Here is a 23,628-nt window from a genome sequence, read left to right as displayed (position 1 = left end):
TGAGCTCCTTGACCAAGATTTTGGACACCTAGTCCTCATGCCTTCTTAAGAGGCTGGGTGCCGTTATCTGCCTGCAAAGCACCGTGGGACATTTTGCAAAGTGAAAGGTGCTACATTAATGCAAGTTGTTGTTGTACCACTTTTACATGACTTCCACGGGGAGACAGGATGCAGAATAAAACAAGTAAAGCAGCAAGATCTTGTCAAAAACAGAAACATTCTTGGAAGTCCAATTTGAAGGTTTTTCCATATTTGGGCATTATGCACTCCTTTGAATAATATACTCTTTCTTAAAAAATAAACAAGCCCCTTTTACACACATGAAATATATTACAGCCTATCCAAAAAAAACATATTAGAAAGCATTCCCAACAGCAGAGACCCATGTTTGATGAAGCGGACACTTATCCCGCTCGGGGTAGATGGCCTTGTGACTGAATGCGGTCTCCAGTACGATCAACTGTACAACAAACGCTGACTTTAAGACGCAGTTCCTCCATTTCTGTGTTTAGTTCTGTTTCCCCTAGTCTGCAATCATGGTTTCTCAATGAACTGTCATTCACGGCAAAGCAAAGGTCAGAGTTCGAGTCTCGATCCCAATGTGCCCAACCTATTCCTTCCACCCCCACCCCCCCCCCCCCCCCCCCCCCCCCCCCCACCCCCGTGCCTTCCCTGGGTGACGAGGGAGGGTGAATGGAGGTGGTCTTCCCGAGTGTCAAATGACGTCACCTCCCAAAAAACAAAGATGGCGGCCTCTTTGTGTGGAAAGCGAATCTCGGCTTTGCTCAAGCCACGGCCTAGCCGGATCCAGAATAGAGTAGGCCCGTTTCCCAGGGGAGATAGGTCAAAGAGTTGGGTTAGGACAAGTATTCCTCTTTGATTGTCAGTGGGATGGACTGAGAGACTACAAGGTTACTGCTGCTGCTAACTAAACCGATGGCTGGCGGAGCCCCGGGACCTGGCGGAGTCGGTGTTGTCGTGCTGGCCTGCTGTGACTGCTGCTGCTGCTTCTTCTTGTTTATCTTCCTCTCTTTGGCCCGTCTGTTCTGGAACCAGATCTTCACCTGTGACAGAGCGAGGGAAGAGAATATGCAATCTGCATCAAAACATTCTCCAGCATTCCAAGCTGAAATATCCAGACACAATTACTTCTTACTCTATTGCTGAACTTAAAGTGAGTGAGGTGAGGGCTAGAACTAAAGGGCAGCATGGTAGCATAGTGGTTAGCACAATTGCTTCACAGCTCCAGGGTCCCAGATTCGATTCCCGGTTTGGGTCACTGTCTGTGCAGAGTCTGCACGTTCTCCCCGTGTCTGCGTGGGTTTCCTCCGGGTGCTCCGGTTTCCTCCCACAGTCCAAAGATGTGCAGGTCAGGTGGATTGGCCATGCTGAATTGGCCTTAGTGTCCAAAATTGCCCTTAGTGTTGGGTGGGGTTACTGGGTTATTGGGATAGGGGGAGGTGTTGACCTTGGGTAGGGTGCTCTTTCCAAGAGCCGGTGCAGACTCGATGGGCTGAATGGCCTCCTTCTGCACTGTAAATGCTATGATTCTGAAAAAAATGTCTGCATTGTTTATCAGGGGGTAAGATACAGAACCTGCTGTGGGCTCTCTTTCCCCACCACCTTCGATCTGACTGGTTCTGAGAGTCTGCGAGTCTACAATTAAGAAAGCCAGATGTTTCGCTCTTTGTGTCCAGATGTTGAACCTGACTTTCAGTTGGGTTTGACCTGGCCCCTGTTGTCAGGGAAGCATTGGGGTCAACTCACACAGCCACGCCCACCCACATTCCAGGACATCCTGTTTACCTTAAATTTAAAGATAGCCATCTTATAGAACCTCGCATTCATAACGCCCGGGGAAAGAAACCCAAACCGATTGAAAATCACTAACAGTTTAGCTGCTATCTGGCACAGAGGGACAGAGGATTTACTGCTGTGAGAGTGTCAGCAGATACCATGGCGAAGAGCAGGATGAAATGTTTTTTGTCTCAACAAGTAAACAGCATGGTAGCGCAGTGATTAGCACTGTTGTTTCACAGTGCCAGGGACCCGGGTTCGATTCCCAGCTTGGGTCACTGTCTATGCGGAGTCTGCACGTTCTCCCCGTGTCTGCGTGGGTTTCCTCCGGGTGCTCCGGTTTCCTCCCGCAAGTCCTGAAAGACGTGCTTGTTAGGTAATCTGAATTCTCTCTCTGTGTACTCGAACAGGCACCAGAATGTGGCGACTAAGGACTTTTCACAGTAACTTCATTGCAGTGTTAATGTAAGCCTACTTGTGACAATAAGAACAATTGTTATTATTATAAAAGTTGGTCTTATGCTCAAAAGCAATGGAACAGGGGTACGGGTGGGACTTTGAGATTCAAGGAACATGGAGTCAACATGAACATGGCTGGTGGAAGTCTGCTATGGCACACTGACTTTGAGTGGAACAATTTTAAAAGGATATTAGAAGATTCAGTCTGGTACGGCAGCAAGAAGTGAGCCGGCTAGATGCTGGGAGTACCCCAATACTGTACTGTTACCATTCAGCCAGAAGTGTGCATTCCAGTCAGTCAATTAGTAAATGCAAAAGTAATTTTTCTTTGGTTTGCTTTATTAGTTGCCTGTTAAATAATGTTTGATCCTTGTTGATTTTAAGTTTGTTGTTATATTAAAACTCTTAAAACGAGCAGGTAGGGATGGTATGGGAGGCCCTGAAGGCGGTGATCCGGGGGGAGCTGATCTCCATACGGGCACATAGGGAAAGGAGGGAGAGACAGGAGAGGGAGAGGCTGGTGGGGGAGCTTCTGGACGTGGATAGGAAATATGCGGAGGCACCAGAGGAGGGGCTGTTGGGGGAACGGCGCAGTTTGCAGGCTAAGTTTGACCTGTTGACCACCAGAAAGGCGGAGACACAGTGGAGAAGGGCGCAGGGCGCGATGTATGAGTATGGGGAGAAGGCGAGTAGGATGTTGGCGCATCAGCTCCGCAAGCGGGATGCGGCTAGAGAAATTGGGGGAGTGAGGGAGAGGGGTGGGAACGTAGTGCAGAAGGGGCCAGAAGTAAATGGGGTTTTCAGAGACTTCTGTAAGGAGCTGTATCGGTCAGAGCCGCCGACGAGGGGAGGGGTGATGGAGGGCTTCTTGAACAAACTGAGGTTCCCCAAGGTTCAAGAGGAGCTGGTAGAGGGGCTGGGGGCGCAGATAGGGTTAGAGGAGCTAGTCAAGGGGATTGGGCATATGCAGTCGGGGAAGGCGCCGGGGCCAGACGGGTTCCCGGTGGAATTTTACAAAAAATACGCGGATTTGGTGGGCCCTGTGCTGGTGCGAGCCTTCAACGAGGCATGGGAGGGGGGGGCTCTGCCCCCGACAATGTCGCAGGCACTGATCTCTCTGATCTTGAAGCGAGACAAGGACCCCGTGCAGTGTGGGTCATATAGGCCTATCTCGCTCCTGAATGTGGACGCCAAGCTGCTGGCAAAGATCCTGGCTACCAGGATAGAGGATTGTGTGCCAGGGGTGATACACGAGGACCAGACGGGTTTTGTGAAAGGGCGGCAGCTTAATACGAACGTGCGGAGACTGCTAAACGTCATCATGATGCCGGCAGTGGAGGGGGAGGCGGAGATAGTGGTGGCATTGGACGCGGAGAAAGCATTTGATAGGGTGGAGTGGAAGTACCTGTGGGAGACGCTGGAACGGTTTGGATTTGGGGAGGGATTTATTAAATGGGTGAAGCTGCTCTATTCGGCCCCGACGGCAAGTGTAGTGACAAATGGTAGGAGATCGGAGTATTTTGGGCTCCACCGGGGGACCAGACAGGGGTGCCCCTTGTCCCCCCTGCTCTTCGCACTGGCAATTGAACCGTTGGCGATGGCATTGAGGGGCTCAGGGGGGTGGAGAGGGCTGACAAGGGGCGGGGAGGAGCACCGGGTATCGCTATACGCGGTCGACCTGCTGCTATACGTGGCAGACCCAGAAGGGGGAATGCCGGAGGTGATGGAACTGCTAGCAGAATTCGGGGACTTTTCGGGGTACAAGCTAAACTTGGGTAAGAGTGAGGTATTTGTGATACACCCAGGGGACCAGGAAGAGGGAATCGGGAGACTCCCGTTGAAGAGAGCAGGAAAGAGTTTTAGATATTTAGGGGTGCAGGTGGCAAGGAACTGGGGGACTCTCCACAAGTTGAACTTCTCCAGGCTGGTGGAACAGATGGAGGAGGAATTTAAAAGGTGGGACATGGTGCCGCTGTCGCTGGCGGGCAGAGTGCAGTCCGTTAAAATGACGGTCCTCCCGAGGTTTTTGTTTTTATTTCAGTGCTTGCCCATCTTCATCCCTAGGGCCTTCTTCAAAAAGGTGACGAGCAGCATCATGAGCTACGTGTGGGCGCACGGCACCCCAAGGGTGAGGAGGGTCTTCTTGGAGCGGAGTAGGGAGAGTGGAGGGCTGGCATTACCCAACCTTTCGGGGTATTACTGGGCGGCTAATGTATCGATGGTGCGCAAGTGGATGATGGAAGGGGAGGGGGCAGCTTGGAAACGAATGGAGAGGGCGTCCTGTGGCAACATAAGCCTGGGGGCCCTAGTAACGGCGCCATGGCCGCTCCCTCCCACGAGGTACACCACGAGCCCGGTGGTGGCGGCCACCCTCAAGATCTGGGGGCAGTGGAGGCGACACAGGGGGGAAGTGGGAGGTCTGATGGAGGCACCGTTAAGAGGGAACCATAGATTCATCCCGGGGAACATGGACGGGGGATTCCAGAGCTGGCACAGGGTGGGCATCAGGCAGCTGAAGGATCTGTTTGTAGATGGGAGGTTTGCGAGCCTGAGAGAGCTGGAGGAGAAATTCGGGCTCCCCCCGGGAAACATGTTTAGACATTTGCAGGTGAAGGCATTTGCTAGACGCCAGGTGGAAGGGTTTCCCTTGCTCCCCAGTAGGGGGGCGAGCGATAGGGTGCTCTCGGGGGTCTGGGTCGGAGGGGGGAGGATATCGGACATATACAAAGTAATGCAGGAGGCGGAGGAGGCATCAGTAGAGGAGCTGAAAGCCAAGTGGGAGGGGGAGCTGGGAGAGCAGATAGAGGATGGGACATGGGCTGATGCCCTGGAGAGGGTTAATTCTTCCTCCTCGTGTGCGAGGCTTAGCCTCATTCAATTTAAGGTGCTACATAGAGCCCATATGACGGGGACAAGGATGAGTCGGTTCTTTGGGGGTGAGGACAGATGTGTCAGGTGTTCGGGAAGTCCAGCGAACCATGTCCATATGTTTGGGCATGTCCGGCACTGGAGGAGTTCTGGAAGGGGGTGGCAAGGACGGTGTCGAGGGTGGTGGGATCCAGGGTCAAACCAGGATGGGGACTAGCGATCTTTGGGGTTGGGGTGGAGCCGGGGGTACAGGAGGCGAGAGAGGCCGGAGTACTGGCCTTTGCGTCCCTAGTTGCGTGAAGAAGGATACTAATACAGTGGAAGGACGCGAGGCCTCCAAGCGTGGAAACTTGGATTAATGACATGGCAAGCTTTATTCAGTTGGAAAGGGTCAAATTCGCCCTGAGAGGGTCGGTACAAGGGTTCTTCAGGCGGTGGCAGCCTTTCCTCGACTTTTTGGCTCAAAGATAGGGTACAGAGGTCGCAGCAGCAGCAACCCGGGGGGGGGGGGGGGGGGGGGGGGGAGGGGGGGGGTGGCAACAACGGGTGTGGTGGGTTATTTACGGTTGTAATGCGGGCAAATTTGTTCGCAGTTCATGTTTGATGTTGATTGTTGCTTTGTTTGTTTTTGGGGAGGGGGAGGGGGGGAGGGACAACGCGCGCGCGAGTTCGGGCGGGGGGGGGAAATTTGTTCAGAGGGAACATTTTGTAATATTCTATAGTTAGTTGGGGTAAATACTTTCATGTAAAAAAAAAATTTTCAATAAAAATTATTTAAAAAAAAAAACTCTTAAAACGTGAACTCTTGTCCTGCAATTCTTTCTGTCAGTCAAGGGGAAATTCACCTCTATTTAAAAGTTATTGATCTTAGAACAACACACACAGCCCCAAATAATCACATGGATACTAGACATGCATAGACCAACAATCACAGACACATGCACATGTTGCAGATACCGACAAAGATAAACGCACACACACCACACATTTTTTGCATATTAATCTTTATCAGTGTCACAAGTAGGCTCACATTAACACTGCAATGAAGTTACTGTGAAAATCCCCTAGTCGCCACATTCCGGCGCCTGTTCAGGTACACAAAGAGAGAATTCAGAATGTCCAATTCACCTAACAAGCACATATTTCTGGACTTCTGGGAGGAAACCGGAGCACCCGGAGGAAACCCACACAGGTACAGGGGGAACGTGCAGACTCCGCACAGACAGTGACCCAAGCCAGGAATCGAACCTGGGACCCTGGCGCTGTGAAGTCACTGTGCTAACTATTGTGCTACCGTGCCACCCTAAATAGTCCCTGGCTGAATTGCTCCCAACCTGGACCAGACCAACTGAGGTTACTTCCTGTACTCGCCGAGCACAGACTTCGGATCAACCCTGTGACCTACTTGGCTTCTATGTCTCAGCACGTCACTGACAGGGACCCGATGGCAATAGTTTGTTTCAATCTACGTTATTATATTTTTAAATATAAATTTAGAGTGCCCAATTCATTTTTTTCTAATTAAGGGGCAATTTAGCGTGTTCAATCCCCCTACCCTGCACATCTTTGGTTTGTGGGGCAAAACCCACGCAAACATGGGGAGAATGTGCAAACTCCACACGGACAGTGACCCAGAGCCGGGATCGAACCTGGGACCTCGGCGCCGTGAGGCACCAGTGCTAACCACTGCGCCACCGCATTGCCCTCTAAGTTGTTCTTACACATAAACGAGGCACACCCACCTGTCGTTCAGACAACCCTAATGTGATTGCCAATTCGGACTTCCTGCGAATGGTGATATATCTGCTGTAGTGAAATTCCTTCTCTAACTCCATCCTTTGATGATCAGTGTACACCACCCGGTACTTGTCTTTCGTTCTGGTTTTGCCTGCTGAGCGACAAGAGGAATAATCCGATTTATTAAATGAGGCAAATGTGGCCTTGAACGCACAAGAATTCAATCCCAGCTCTGGGTCACTGTCCGTGTGGAGTTTGCACATTCTCCCCGTGCCACAACCCAAAGATGTGACATGTAAGTGCCGCTAAATTACCCCTGAATTGGAAAAAAATAATTGGGTACAATAAGAACAAAAAAAAAGGTCAACACTGTCCCATACGTTAGCCCAAGGCCCAGCCACGTGTGCTTAATTGGAAATTCGGATGTGGTTAAAGACATTTAGGGATACAGGGGATAGGAGGAAGCCATTCAGCCTGTTCCGTCTTTGCTGAGATGTTTGCTGATCTGTATCTCAACTCCCCATATATTAATTGTTCCAGAACCTTCAATATCCTTACCCAATTAATTCCTGATTGGTAAATAATAATACGCAATAGATTCTGTCATTGGTCTTTAGAATTCAGTAACACAGTGGCTGTTGTATCTTTAATTGTTAGATTTTGGATTTTAAGGGAATCGGAGATCGTTTGGGAAATTGGAGTTGATGTCCGCGATGAGCCGGCATCGTATTGAATGGTGGAGCAGGTTGAAGGGGCCACACAGCATCCTCCTGCCCTTTATATTCTTATGTGATGCCAATATTCACATTCACGCACCGTGCAAATGTGAACTTTAACGTTTTATTGCGTCGGTGATTAAAATAGATGAAAAATATGCAAGTGTTTTTTGGTCCTTGCCATTCCTGAATGGCGCTAGATTTTTGTTAAGTTAATATACACACATTATGTGATTGTATATGATATATTTTCTCAGAGAACGAAGGGCAGCATATTATGGGGAGACGGAGGGCTGCAGTCCCCACCCTCACCTCCAGGAGCAATGCCGCATAAGGCTGGCTCGTTCCATGCTAGACCGCCCCGTAGCCATAACACGCTGCGGGCAGGCTAAATGGCTGTAAGTGTAATCAAAACGGCCAGTGGCTCCAGAGGTCAAGGCAGTGCCAAGCGTGCACTCGTGAGCACAGCCAAGACTGCAACAGGCCCAAGAGGAAGGACCATAGATCCTGGAGCAAGATAAGTTTGGGGTTTTGGGCAGGGAGCGTTTGGGCAGTTTCGGGTGGGGATGGAGGTGCTGATGTGTGTGTAACGGAGCAGGCAGGGAGGGAAAAAGGGACGGTATGCAAAGGGAATCCCTGTAGATAACAACCCCACTTCCTTACCGCCCTTTTGAAAGGTTTGTACAAAAGCAGCCAGCCTGCTCGCACCCGACTACCCATGTCAACTATGGTGTGGCATAGGCAGCAAATTCTCAGGGTCAATCGCCTTGTTAACAAGCTCAATTACATAGAACATACAGTGCTGAAGGAGGCCATTCAGCCCATTGAGTCTGCACCGACCCACTTAAGCCCTCACTTCCACCCTATCCCCGTAACTCAATAACCCCACCTAACCCTTTTGGTCACTGAGGGCAATTTAGCACGGCCAATCCACCTAACCTGCACGTCTTTGAACTGTGGGAGGAAACCGGAGCACCCGAAGGAAACCCACGCAGACACGGGGAGAACGTGCAGACTCCGCACAGACAGTGACGCAGCCGGGAATCGAACCTGGGACCCTGGCGCTGTGAAGCCTCAGTGCTAACCACTTGTGTTACCGTGCTGCCCTATAAAGTGTCATTCCCTGACCGGGAATTGACCCTTGATTATTTTTTGTGGGTGGGCTGTTGACTTTGGCAGTCAGCTCAGGGGTGGGAAGGAAAGTGGTGGGCTGGGCAGATGCCTTATTTTGCATGCCCCCTGCCAAAAAAACACACAAGGGTAAAGGGGGTTGGGGGGGGGGGGGGGGGGGGGGGGGAGCAGGTGAATTGCAGTCCAGCGGAATGCTTTCCAGCAATTTCTGCCGGACAACATTGATTTTGGACAGAAAGAGAGATTTTGCATTTCTGCATCATCCTCCACACTCTCTGGACATCCCAGCGTCCTTTCCAGTCGGTGAGGTACAGTCACTTATAAAGTCAGAAGCACAGCAACCAAATTGTGTGCAGCAAGAGCCCTCATACAACACTGCAAGAATGGCTGCATCTTCTCAGTTAGTGATGTTGGCTGAGGGATAAATATAGGCCTGGAGACCAGGAGGAACTCCCTTTCTCTTCTTCAAGATAGGGGCTGTGGGACTGGGACCTTATACACCCACCTGAGAGGACATACTTCTAATTTTGTTTTTCATTTAAAGTGTTCAATTCTGGTTGTTTTCCAATTAAGGGGCAATTTAGCGTGGCCAATCCACCTACCCTGCGCATTTATGGGTTGTGGGGATGAGACCCACGCAGACACGGGGAGAATGTGCAAACTCCACACGGACAGTGACCCAGAGCCGGGATCGAACCTGGGACCTCAGCCCCGTGAGGCAACAGTGCTAGCGACCTAGGACAGACATCTATAGACTGGGAGGGGTGGGGGATGTTGTTATCATCGCTGAGGCTGGCATTTATTACCCCATCCCTGGTCACCCTGAGAAGGGGTGATGGGCCTTCTTTAATCACTGAGAGCGGGTTTCGTACAAAGCGAATGTCTGGCTGGGCCAAAGGGGGGGATGAGAGTCAGCTACATTGGTGTGGGTCCTGGAGTCACATATAGACCAGCCTGGGCAAGGGCAGCAGGTTTGCTTCCTTAAGGGCCATTTGCGAACCAGTTGGGTGTTTCTATCTCCAGATTTATTTTCAAACACAGCGACAAAATCCCAGTGGTGGGATTAGAAGTCACCATTGGTCTGACAGCGCAGGCTGTACGGTCCGGGAGCACAGAGATCATCAGGCAGCCAGGCCGGAGCTCCCTCAGCGTTGCACTGCAGTGTCTGCCCCAGACCACAGGTTAGATCCTGACGGGTCGGTTCCCCGTCCCTCCTCATGTTTTCCTGCTCCGGATATCACCGGATGATAAAGGCGCGATATTTTCCGTGTGTTTTTGTTGTTGAAAGCAATACAAAAATAAACAGCCCCCCCCCCCCCCCCCCCCAAGCTCGCGTGCAAGTGGTGAGGGTGGAGTTGGCTAATAGTATCCCAGCATCTCAGTAACCAGTGGAAAGTATGGCTGTCTGGCATCAGGCAAACCACAGGCAACCAGTGTGAGTCACTATGTTGGTTAAGCGATACAGCTTCTGAGTCTGCTGACTGGAGTTAACTCCATAATGTGACTGCCCCAAAGCAGCATTGGAGTGAAGTGTGCGATGTATCACCTCTAGTAGCATGTCCTTTTGCTTATACCTCACTCTTTTTGATCTGGGCAGAACAAGAAGGAACAACATACCATCCTATTCAGCACAGGAAGAGGCCATTTGGCCCACCATGCCTGTGCTGGCCCCTTGTCCCCTTTGCCCCTGTAACCCATTCCCCCTTCAAGTACTTAGCCAAGCTTCTTTCGAAAGCTACTAATTGTGTCTGACTCCATCGCCTTTTCAGGCAGGACATTCCAGATCACAGCATTTGGCTGTGAAAAATAAAAAAATCTTTCTTCTTCCCCTCTGCCAGGCCCCAACCCCGCGTCGCCTTCAAATCAGAACGTTCCCGACAGGCCTCAAACTCTACCTAAAGACCAGCATTTCCTGCTTGACTGGTGATAATTCCAGCTTGGGTTACAGTCCTCAATCCAGCAGGACTGCCCTGGACTCTCCTTAAATTGAGGATCAGCCCCCGGGACACTGCTGCGCGCACAGATCCAGTGGAAAAAATACATTACGAAGGAAAGCAAAGAACCGGGAGCAGGGGCCCACCACCCGATCCCTCGAGCTTCCTCTGCTATTCAATAAGATCAAGGCTGATCTGATTCTGAACTTAACTCCAATTTCCTGTCTGCCTCCGATAACCCTTGACTCCCTTGTCAATCAAAGATCTGTCCAACTTAGGAGGTTGAGGGGCCTGTTTGTGGAGGGGAGGTTCGCGAGCTTGGGGGAGTTAGAGGGGAAGTTTGGGCTCCCCCCGGGGAACATGCTTAGGTACATGCAAGTGAGGGCGTTTGCCAGGCAGCAGGTGGAGGGGTTCCCCTTGCTGCCCCCACGAGGGGTGCGGGATTGGTTGCTCTCGGGGGTGTGGGTTGGAGGAGGGAGGATATCGGACATATACCGGGTAATGCAGGAGGTAGACGAGGCCTCGGTGGAGGAACTGAAGGGTAAATGGGAAGAGGAGCTGGGTGAGGAGATTGAGGAGGGGACGTGGGCGGATTCCCTGGAGAGAGTGAATTTCTCCTCTTCCTGAGCGAGGCTCAGCCTCATACAGTTCAAGGTGCTGCATAGGGCCCACATGACTGGGACGAGGATGAGTAGGTTTTTCGGGGGTGAGGACAGGTGTGCTAGGTGCTCGGGGAGCCCAGTGAACCATGCCCATATGTTTTGGGCGTGCCCAGCGCTGGGGGAGTTTTGGAAGGGGGTAGCAAGGACGGTGTCGAGGGTGGTGGGATCCAGGGTCAAGCCAGGCTGGGGACTCGCAATTTTTGGGGTTGCAGTGGAGCCGGAAGTGCAGGAGGTGAAAGAGGCCAGTGTTCTGGCCTTTGCGTCCCTAGTAGCCCGGCGGAGGATCTTGCTCCAATGGGAGGATGCGAGGCCCCCAAGCGTGGAGGCCTGGATCAATGATATGGCAGGGTTCATTAAATTGGAGAAGGTGAAATTTGCCCTGAGGGGATCAGTACAAGGGTTCTTTAGGCGGTGGCAGCCTTTCCTGGACTTCCTGGCGGAACGTTAGGGAAATAGGCCGGCGGCAGCAGCAACCCGGGGGGGGGGGGGGGTTAGGATCGGTGGGAGGGAGAACTGTGTACGTGGGTCTGTGGGATGTGGCGGGTGTTATCTCTTTCCCTTTTGTTGTTTGGGCGTTCTTTTGTTTTTTTCTTTTGTTTGTAGTTGCTTTTGAAGTTGGGTGGGTATTGTTCTTGGGGTGTTACCGCGGTTGTTTTGTTAATAGAGTTGAGATGTTTATATTTTGTAAAAATTTCAATAAAAATTATTAAAAAAAAAAAGATCTGTCCAACTTCAATACACTCAGCGACCCAGCCTCCTCTTCTTAGAGGGGAATAGAATCCCAAACACTAACCATCCTCTGAAATTAAATTCCTCCTCATCGCCGTCTTAAATGGGTGGACCCCTTATTTTTAAGCTGCGCTCCAGTCCTCTTTGATTCCATTGCAAGGGGCAGCACGGTAGCATAGTGGTTAGCACAATTGCTTCACAGCTCCAGGGTCCCAGGTTCGATTCCGGCTTGGGTCACTGTCTGTGCGGAGTCTGCACATCCTCCCCGTGTGTGCGTGGGTTTCCTCCGGGTGCTCCGGTTTCCTCCCACAGTCCAAAGGTGTGCAGGTTAGGTGGATTGGCCGGGATAAATTGCCCATAGTGTCCAAAATTGCCCTTAGTGTTGGGTTGGGTTACTGGGTTATGGGGATAGGGTGGAGGTGTTGACCTTGGGTAGGGTGCTCTTTCCAAGAGGCGGTGCAGACTCGATGGGCCGAATGGCCTCCTTCAGCACTCTAAATTCTATGAATCCATGAATCTATAAATTCTTAAATTCAATGAATCCTCTCGGCACCCTGCCTGTCAAACCCACTCCGACCCTTAAATGTTTCCATAAGGTGGCCTCTGCTTCTTCTAACCTCCAATGAGTGTCGGCCCCAACTTGCTTAAGCTTTCCCCCACCCACCCCAGCAACCAACCGGGTGAACCTTTTCTCAACTGCTTTCAATACAAGTATTAAGAACCTTGGGCAGGATTCTCCGCCGGCGGGATTCTCCATTTTGCCGGCGCCCGGGGGTTTCCCGACGGCGTGGGGCTGCCCCACAATGGGAAGCTCCACTGACCGGCCAGCGTAACTGAGCATCCCGCCGCCAGGGTGAAATAGAAATGCGGCGGGGTGGAGAATCCAGCCCCCTAGGTATGCCCCTCCTATTAGTCTGAAAAATATTGGAAATGTTGGACGCGATCGAACGAAATTGCAACAGGGTCCCGCGCCGAGTGCGTTTAGCCGGGTGTTTCCTGGTGCTCGCAGTGCTGAGAAACACCACGCTATCTAACGGGACTTTGTTGCAATTTGGGACTTCAATGGGGACCCCCCCTCCATGGCCGCACGTAGTCCCATTTGCTTCACTGAGGAGCTCCATTCACTGGAACCTGTCAGTGCAGGAAGAGATCGGGTTGCCGTTAATAAATAGCGGCCCGATCTCTCAACCCCCCCCCCCCCCCCCGACGTGACCCCCAAACAACCCTCCCAAAGCCCCATCCCACATATAAAGGGGTCCTCAGGGCCACCACATTACACCTCATACAGCAGGGCACTCCACCATGGGGGGAAATGCAAGCCCAGTACCTTGGTACTGCCAGGCTAGCACCCAGGTGACATTGTCAGGGTGCCACCCGGCCCAGAGAGCAACCACCTGGGTGCTTTCGATCCCCTGGGAGACAGCTACCCACCAAGTGCCGTTACCCCAGGTCCCCATTTAGGGGGACCAGGAAGACCCGAGCTCTCCGAGGCTAAGGGGTCAGATCCCACGGCCCCGGTAGATCAGGTGAGTATTTATTAGAGTGAGACTAGCTCTGTCGCTCTAATATGCAGATTTGCCAGACAGTGATCCCGTCCACAATGAGCAGGATTCAGATCGCGACCCCTTGCAGGACTGCATTGGGTCTCGCAAAGCGTGGCGAGCCGAGTAGATTCCGGAAGAAGGATCTCCCATTATCGACCAGCCATGCCACGCTGCCGTTCGGGCGCAACGCGGCCGGTGGATCACGCCCAAAATTTCCTATTGGTCGAGTTTGGCGGGATATTTCTCGTCGGCTATTTGTGTGTGATCCAGACCAGGATTCACCCACCCTGAGTCATTTCTTTGGGCCTTGGAAGATCCTCCCGGGTTAGCCCACACTTTGAAATGTTTTCAGCAGTGGGCAGCTGAACTCGCCGGCGGGACTGGCTCCTTAGAGATGGAGCTGCTGGATCGCACCTGGCCCTGTGATTCAGGAGACTCGAGCGAGGTGTCACTGACAGCACGAACCCGGATTGTCTGGTCATTATCACATTGCTGAATGTGGGAGCTGCTGGCTGCAAATTGACTGCTGCATTTCCTGTGCTATTACAGTGCCTACACTTAATAAACTGCTTCATTGGTTACAATGGGCTCTGGAAATGTAAGGCTTTTAATTTCAGAGATTTTACCCCAGAGATTACTGCCCCTGCTGGTCGTCACCACTCCTGTTCCCTCTGACCCTTTACAATCTGCCTGTTCATTGTTTAGATTAGAGAAGGCCCCAGTAGTTTGTCAGCTAACGTTCCGTCATTCGTAGCCGGATCGATGATACCAGTTCATGTTGTTGCTTCCTGACTCCCGTTAACACAGGACCAGGATTTAATCTGTCTGTCTATCATGTGGACTAGCACAGCTGGAAACACTTGGGGGGGGGGGGGGGGGGGCATCGCTGAAATACCAGCTAGTTTAGGCCATGAATACAGCAAGTCGCCATTTTACTCAAGACGTGCACCTGCCCAGGGGATTAGTAAGGAGCTGATTGATAATGAATTGGCCTGCTGGCAGGAGGCCACCTGGGTGGCTAGAATTTAACCCAATGCTCCCACCAAACTTCAGCTAGGTGCATATAAGCAAAAACGCCATTGTGAGCGCTGCTTAAATATCGCCTTTCACTGTCCAATTACTGCTGGAGGTTCAAAGAAGGTTTTTGAAACACGGCAGGAGTCTCACTGGGGGGATTTTTCCATATTTCCCCGATATTCGAGCAACATTTATTCTGGAAATTGAGCCACCACCTGAATTGAGGAAGTGCTGTGTCATATTTTGGAGAATGCCTGTGAATCGCCAGGAGAGAGGGAGTGTGGGCGGCACGGTGGCGCAGTGGTTAGCACTGCTGCCTCTCGGCGCCGAGGACCCGGGTTCGATTCCTGCCCTGGGTCACTGTCCGTGTGGAGTATGCACATTCTCCCCGTGTCTGCGTGGGTTTCAGCCCCACAACCCAAAGATGTGCTGGGTAGGTGGATTGGCCAGGCTAAATTACCCCCTAATTGGAAACATTCTTTTAAAAAAGGAGAGAGGGAGCTTGGCCATCGGTGAGTTTCCTTTGGTGTGGAGAAGGAACGGGAGGTGGACCTGGATGTCAGACAGAGCAGGACCTGCTGCTGGAGAGGAGAAAGGTGGGAGGGCAGATACAGTTACCCCCTCCTCTTCTGAATCTCGAAAGCAGGACCCCCAGCGCAGCATCTGACAACCTGGGCAACCTCTCACTCTGTGCCTGGTCATCGCGAAAGGTTGTGCTGTCTGGCAGCCAGGGGACTGCACGCTTACAGTGGGAGTAGGTGCAAGGAGCACAGACATACAGCTTGAGGAAAATTGCATCTGACCAGCACCCAAATGCTAAACCAATGAGTTTCTGGGATAGCCCTGCAGACAGTTCAAATTATGATGGTCAGAAATGACAATCAAAAATAGATTTTCAAACAGCTTACCTTAATAGAACTACACCCATTCAGGGACCATTTTCAACATTTCACCAAAATGACCCCCCCCCCCCCCCCCCCCCAATTCTTTCAATCATTTGCTGACAGAACTTCCAAGGTTCATAGCGCAGCTTGGGACCACTCGGCCCATCATGGCTGACCTAGCTCTTTGCTGGAGCAACCCACAAAATGTCCCACTGTCCCATGCTCTCCCCAAAGCCTGTGTTTTTCTCTGCTTCAAATTATAGCTGCTTTGCTTTCAAGGCAGCGGTGGTTTTATCCTCAACCACTCCCTGTGACAAAGCATTCCGAGTGCCAACAACACAGTGTAAAACTATTTCCACTAACTTCGCTCCTCACTCATTTCGGCACGACCAGCCCCCCAAGAGGGGAAAAGAGGTATCTTTTGGTGAAAAGATTTCAACAACTTTTTTTTTTAAATCCTCCCGATGGCCTACTCTGTTGCAGTACATGTAGTCCCAGTGACCACACTTCAGGTACACTGCACAGCTCTGCTCTTCAGCAACAAAAACATCTCACACCTTCACTGCAGAAAACACCCCACGGTTTTTCACAGGAGTGTTACAGCATCATCCGAGAATGGTTACCACATGGAAGGTAGGCCGATAAGGACACTGTGTCCATGCGAGAGGAACCCGTCCATTCCTACTTTCCCCTCTTTCTCCTCAAGGCGTTGCAAATTCCATCTGCTCAGATCATTACCCAAATCGCCTTTTGAAAGCCACAATTAAATGTGCCTTCACCCCACTCGGAGGACTGAGCATTCCACATCCTAACCACTCGCTGCGAAAAAATGTTTTTCCCCATCTTCCTGTCGCTTCTTTTGCCAATTACCTTAAATCTGTGTCCTCTGCTTCTCAACCCTTCCCCCAGTGGGAACGTTGCCTCCTTGCCTGTCATAATATACACATGATGTGGAGATGCCGGCGTTGGACTGGGGTGAGCACAGTAAGAAGTCTTACAACACCAGGTTAAAGTCCAACAGGTTTGTTTCAAACACGAGCTTTCGGAGCACGGCTCCTTCTTCAGGTGAATGGAAAGGCTTGTTCCAGAAATGTTTATATAGACACAGTCAGAGATGCCCCGGAATGCGAGCACCTGCAGGCAATCAAATCATCAAAGATGCAGAGAGAGAGGTAACTCCAGGTTAAAGAGGTGTGAATTGTCCCAAGCCAGTTCAGTCGGTAGGCCTCTGCAAGTCCAGGCTTGTTGGTGGGGGCCGAATGTAATGCGACATGAATCCCAGATCCCGGTTGAGTCCGCATTCATGCGTGCGGAACTTTGCGACAACGAATAAACGGGCATCGTGCGACTATCAACAGGCAGGACTGTTCCCTTCCAGTTGGGGAACACTTCAGCAGTCAAGGACATTCAGCCTCTGATCTCCGGGTCAGCATTCTACAAGGAGGCCTTCAGGAGACGCGACAACGCAAAATTGCTGAGCAAAAACTTATAGCTAAGTTCCGCACGCATGAATGCGGACTCAACCGGGATCTGGGATTCATGTCGCATTACATTCGGCCCCCACCAACAAGCCTGGACTTGCAGAGGCCTACCGACTGAACTGGCTTGGGACAATTCACACCTCTTTAACCTGGAGTTACCTCTCTCTCTGCATCTTTGATGATTTGATTGCCTGCAGGTGCTCGCATTCCGGGGCATCTCTGACTGTGTCTATATAAACATTTCTGGAACAAGCCTTTCCATTCACCTGAAGAAGGAGCCGTGCTCCGAAAGCTCGTGTTTGAAACAAACCTGTTGGACTTTAACCTGGTGTTGTAAGACTTCTTACTATAATATACACAAGTATATCATGGTGCAGACACACACTGATTGACAGACAGCAAGACCAATCAACACACACAACACCGCAGCCAGTCACCAGTTAGAGCACACTCACTATAAAGACAGAGGGCATCAGTTATCCAGCTCATTCGGGATGCAGCCTCTAAGAAGGACAGAGCTCACAGCTTACAGCACAGATCCTCACCATGTGCTGATAGTATAGACTGGTTAGGATAGGCATAGGTCTTTAGTTTAATCTAACATAGTGTCGACCCACAGTGAAAGTATGTTCAACAGTTTCTAGTTTAATAAGATAGTGTTGTACTATTTCAAGTGTTGGTAGCCTGTATGTGTTATTGCTGAGGTAAACGCAGTCTCCACGGATCCAGAATACCCAACACATCACTGCCTACTCTGTCCAGACCTCTCATTGTTCTCAACACCTCTATCAAATCCCTTCTCAAGCTTCACTTTTCTAAGGATAACACCCCAGTTTCTCCAGTCCATCCACGTTACGGAAGTTCCTTACCTCTGGAACCATTCTTATTTATCTTTTCTGCACCCTCTCTAAAGACTTTACATCCTTCCGAAGGCGTGGTGCCCAGAATTGGACACAGCGCTGCATTTGAGGACGAAACAGTGTTTTTAATAATGTTCCACACAACTGACTTGCTTTTGTACTGTATGCCTCTATATATGGGTGGCACGGTAGCGCAGCGGTTAGCACTGTTGCTTCACAGCGCCAGGGTCCCGGCTTGGGTCTGTGCGGAGTCTGCACGTTCTCCCGTGTCTTTCCTCCGGGAGCTCCGGTTTCCTCCCACAAGTCCCGCAAGACGTGCTGCTAGGTAATTTGGACATTCTGAATTCTCCCTCTGTGTACCCGAACAGGCGCCGGAGTGTGGCAACTAGGGGTTTTCACAGCAACTTCATTGCGGTGTTAATGTAAGCCTACTTGTGACAATAATAAAGATTATTATTATAGGACCCCATATGTTTTCTGAACCACTTTCTCAACTTGCCCTGACACCTTCAGTGATTTGTCCACATGTACCCTGATGTATCCCACGTCACACACACACACACACAAAGAATTTACAGTGCAGAAGGAGGCCACTCGGCCCATCAAGTCTACACCAGCCCTTGGAAGGAGCACCCTGCCCAGGCCCACACCTCCACCCCATCCCCACACTTCCACCCTATCCCCGTAACCCCACCTTACCTTTTTTGGACTAAGGGCAATTTAGCACAGCCAATCCACCTACCCCTGCACATCTTTGGACTGTGGGAGGAAACCGGAGCACCCGGAGGAAACCTACGCAGACGCGGGGAGAACATGCAGACTCCGCACAGACAGTGACCCAGCGGGGAATCGAACCTGGGACCCTGGGGCGCTGTGAAGCCATTGTGCTAACCACTGTGCTACCGTGCAGTCCCTTTGCTGCTGCACCCCCTATAGCATCGTAGGCCAGAATTTTCCAGTCCTTCATGCCAGCGGAATGTTCCAGTCCCAATGATGTGAAGGGAGATTTCAATGGCTTTGCAACCCCAGTGCAGACTCCCCCGCTGTGGGGGCAAGGGGGTGGGGAGGGGGCTGGAAAGTTCCTACCGTATCCTTTATTTTACAGGATTTCTTCTCTCCCATTTCCTCTCGAAATGCATTAACTTACATTCCCCTGCATTAAATTCCACCTGCCACTGGTCCCAGCCTGGCTTTGTCCTCTTGAAGTTTAACACTGTCCTTCTCAAAGTTCACATGGGTTAATGGGTGGTATTTTCCGGACGTTCCCACCAGTGGGATATTCCTGTCCCGCCGACAGAGATCCCCCACCGTGAGTTCCCCGGTGGCGGAGGGCGCGAACAAGGGTAAACCCAGCTGACAGCGGGGAACTGGAAGATCCCGCCATTGGCCAGTGGTGACCGCAATACACGCCACCGGGATGGGGGGCGGGAGGGGGTGGGGGGGGGGGGCCTCTGAAGAACAGCCATATTCAACTCAAAACATTAACTCTGTTTCTCTCTCCACAGAGGCTGCCAGACCTGCTGAGTATTCCCATCATTTTCAGTTTTCCAGTATCTGCAGTATTAAAGGTTGGGAGCCCTTTCCCGAGAAAGGCTGAAGGTGGCCTGATGATGCGGGTCCTTAAACTGACGGAGGATTCTGATAAGGCCGACATAGAAAGCTGACTCCACTCGTGGCAGAGTCCAAAATCAAGGTCGATCAATGCGAGATCATCATTCAACAGGCAATTCAACAGACACGTTTTAATGAGAATCTGGAACTGTCGAGCACAGATTGAATAGGACAAGTGCACTGATGGTGAAGCTTAGAGAAACACGTAGAAAATGAAGAGGAGGATTTGCAAATTGAATGAGATAAAAGGAGAGGTGGGAGGAGCTTACGTAGGGCAAAAGCAATGGCGTGGACCAATTGGGTAGAAATGTATCTGTGCTGTAAATTCTATGTGATGTGACTCTTCATATTTATACTTTCCAAATGCGATATCCCCCTGTAGAATTCACATTGTCTGCTCTTTATGGCTTTAATGTCCTTTCTCTAAAATGTGATGCAAAATAGGCTGAACCATGCACAGATTTATCGTTACCTCTTTGCACTTTTCTCAATACTGCATTTAGAAATCCCAGAACTTTATTGGCTTTTTCTGGCCTTACTCGCCCACAGGTTCACTCTCGAGAAATTATTCAATTGCGATCTTGACTCTGTCCATTTCACACCTTTCCATATTTTTCCACCCAATGTCATTCCTTACATTCTTTTCCATTAAATTGCATCTGCCACTTGTCTGCCCATTTGAAAACCCCAGTCCGTTACCTTGTAAACTAGTGGGAACTATAACATTAATAATAATCTTTATTAGTATCACAAGTAGGCTTACATTAACACTGCAATGAAGTTACTGTGAAAAGCCCCTAGTTGCCACACTCCGGCGCCTGTTCGGGTACACAGAGGGAGAATTCAGAATGTCCAATTCATCTAACAAGCACGTCTTTCGGAGGAATCCGGAGCACCGGAGGAAACCCACGCAGACACGGGGAGAACGTGCAGACTCCGCACAGACAGTAAACCCAAGCCGGGAATCGAACCCGGGTCCCTGGGGTTCTGAAGTGCTAACCACTGTGCTATCGTGCCGCCCTATATAGTCCCTGGCAGATTAATGTTTTCCACGTTAAAAACAAATAATGTTCATCAAGGTGCTGGGAACTAAATCTCAACCACCCCACCACACCCCCCTCCACACCCACCCCCCCCCCCCCCCCAATTCCCCCCGCCCCACAGACACTCTCATAAACCCTACCCAACCACTTAATTTCCTTTCAGAGCCAGATCATGTGTTTTTAAGACTTGGTGGTTTGGAATAAATATTGATCTGGGACATCAGAAAGAACTACCTATTCCTTCTTCAAATGGAGATCTGGGCTTCCACCTGAGCCACCAGCCTAGGTTTTGCATCTCACCTGAAAGGCGTTGCCTCTGACAGTGCAGCATGTCCTAATTTACCTCAGTTAGCTGAACAGCTGGTTCGTGATGCAGAGCGAGGCCGGCGGCGCAGGTTCAAATAATAATGATAATAATCTTTATTATTGTGACAAGTAGGCTTACATTAACACTGCAATGAAGTTACTGTGAAAAGCCTCACTCGTATCGGCTGAGGTTATTCATGAGGTCGCCGCCTTCTCAACCCTGCCCCTCGCCTGAGGTGTGGTGATCATCGGGTTAAATCGCCACCAGTCAGCTCTCCCCCTTCAAAGGGGAAAGCAGCCAATGGTCATCTGGGACTATGGCCACTTTACTTTTACTCCCTCATTATTACTGTTCAGTACTGAAGAATCAGCCTCGGCTGGGTAGCCCTGGATCTGATGAGACAGAAATGGATAACCCTGCCTGTTGAGAAGTCATCCACACAGTCCATTATGGAGGCAATCCCATTACTTGGCTGGAGTCTGTCAGCTCAGCTGTCACTCCAGGGCAGTACCGATTGAGAGGTGCACTATTGAAGGCCGAGTCTCACCAGGTTCTGCCCAACTGCTCACGTGAATGTGGACGACAACTTGGTCCTACCTGAAGAAAATAGGGACTGCTTGAGGAAAAACAATCCCAAGACCCATCGAATTCACCTTCTACCTCCTTGGTAGCTGATTGATTCAACAATAAGCTCCGCTAGCGACATGAGGAAGAACTTTTTATGTAGCAAGTGGTTGGCATCTAGATGCACTGCCTGCACACGTGGTGGAAGCAGATCAAATCATGGCTTTCAACAGAGAATAGGACTACCTGAAGAAAAAATAAACATTGTCGGGCTATGGAGAAAGGGCAGAGGGAGTGAGACATGGGAGTTACTCTTGTAGAGATCTGGCACAGACACGATGGGCTGAATGGACTCCTTCTGTGCTGTCAACATTCTATGATTTAGATTTATTGTCACGTGTACCGAGGTACAGTGAAATGTATTGTTCTGCGTACGGTCCAGGCAGATCCCTCCATACGTGAAAAAGATTGTTCCATACATGTTGCTAAGAACAATAACGCAGTTACTGACCAATCATATCAACCAACCTCTATAAATGAGACTTACAGACCCAGACATGAGGTGAGAATTCCAGTGGGGGAGGGATTCGGGAGCTTGCAGTCCAGTCACATGTTCCTCGCGAGCACATTACAGAAATCATGCCGCAAAATTATCCAAAGGCTGTATCCCCAAAATGCTAGATATGAGGCAACATTCATTGCGTATTGAACATTCTTCCCTCAAACCAAGGAAAATGATGAGTTGGTCCTTCATCTTATTACTGTTTTGTGGGATCTTCCTTAGCGTATTAATGGCTGCCCAATTTTGACCACACAAAACAATCGCTGCACCCATGAATTCATGAATTCAGGGGCTGGTTTAGCTCACTCGGCTAAATCGCTGGCTTTTAAAGCAGACCAAGCAGGCCAGCAGCACGGTTCGATTCCCGTACCAGCCTCCCCGGACAGGCGCCGGAATGTGGCGACTAGGGGCTTTTCACAGTAACTTCATTGAAGCCTACTCGTGACAATAAGCGATTTTCATTTCATTTTCATTTCATTGTAGGTGGAGGTCTTTCTGAATGGCGCGATAGGTAACCACATAACCCTTCTGAGTGAAGAAATCTGAGTAGCCGTTAGAGATCAGGTAGACATGCTAATCCGAAGCCAGGAAGTAAGCTTCATGATTTGAAATTGCCTTACTGCCCCACACTATCCTCCACTTTTGCTCCACGTTTTGACTGTGCACACCAATCGAACTTTATTGCCGAGTGAATTCCAGTTATCCATCTCGATTGTCAACATTAATGAAGGCCAATTGCACAATGTCTCCACTGACAGAAAGTTTATGGTGAAGAATTGCTGTCCCTGATAGCGACTCTTGAGAGACTCAACTTGAGTTGTTGATAAGAAGCTTATCTTGGTTAATGGCTAATGTGAGGTTTATTCCAGATCCCCTCATAGAATTCAACAACACGTCCTTGGTGTTTCCACAGCTCAGTGTCATTGGGTGACCCTTCCTCCTGGTAGCCATCCAATCAAAATCTTAACCTGCGCAGCCAATGTTCGCTGACAATGTTTAGAAACAAGAAAGTTTTTTTTTATCTAGAGTGCTTTTCACCACTTCAGAATTCCCCAAAGTGTTTGACAGCAGAGAATCCCGTGCAGATAGCCAATAAAAAGATTCATTCAGCCAGTCAGTCCACGCATTGTCAAACTCGGGGGCGTGACCCGCGGGTGGGTAGCGGGCGGGTGTCGGGAGGGTCGCAAAGCCGTCCGTCACGCCGCTCCCTGTCGCACAAATCCGCACGCAACAGCCGCAGCAGCCGGCGTTTAACTATGCCGGCTGCAAGCGGCCTTCAAAATGGCCAACAACATATAAAAAGAATTTGGCCGCACTGCGCATGCGCATCGATGATCGAGCACACATGCGCAGTGCGGTCCCTTTTTTTTTAATACTGTAGTAGCCATTTTTTTTACAAGTTCGGAGGGCCAAAGGGACCCAAAACCATTGCCTCCATTTCTGTCATCAACAACCAAGGGAAGAGAAAATGGTGGGTTGCGCAGGTCAGCCAGCGTGGGCCGCGAAGGTCGGCCGGCGTGGGCCGCGAAGGTCGGCCGGCGTGGGCCGCAACGGTCGGCCGGCGTGGGCCGCGAAGGTAAAAATGGGTCCCTGGACAAAAAGTTTGAGAAACACTTGAGTTAGTCCATGTTGCCGTTTATGCTTCACTCCTCCCCTCCTTCCCCATCCAACCCTTTCAGTATATCCTCCCATTCCTTTCCCCCGCGTAGTGTTTGGCTTCCC

The 23,628-nt window shown here is 50.6% G+C and overlaps 1 protein-coding gene across 1 annotated transcript in view; it reads right to left on the bottom strand.

Moving 5' to 3' along the window:
* Positions 1-704: 704 nt before the first annotated feature.
* cdx1b (caudal type homeobox 1 b) overlaps positions 705-23,628 on the bottom strand; it is a 59,989-nt gene continuing 37,065 nt past the window's right edge. The window contains exons 2-3 of the mRNA XM_038793489.1: positions 6,867-7,015; positions 705-1,064 (exon numbers count right to left, since the gene is read on the bottom strand). Coding sequence (XP_038649417.1) covers positions 858-1,064; positions 6,867-7,015 — 356 coding nt within the window. The 3' untranslated portion in view covers positions 705-857. The remainder of the gene's footprint in view (positions 1,065-6,866; positions 7,016-23,628) is intronic.

Source organism: Scyliorhinus canicula, chromosome 4, assembly GCF_902713615.1.
Source record: "Scyliorhinus canicula chromosome 4, sScyCan1.1, whole genome shotgun sequence".
Taxonomy (NCBI): domain Eukaryota; kingdom Metazoa; phylum Chordata; class Chondrichthyes; order Carcharhiniformes; family Scyliorhinidae; genus Scyliorhinus; species Scyliorhinus canicula.
The sequence above is the reverse complement of the archived record's forward strand: the minus strand, read 5'-3'. Positions and strand labels throughout refer to the sequence as shown.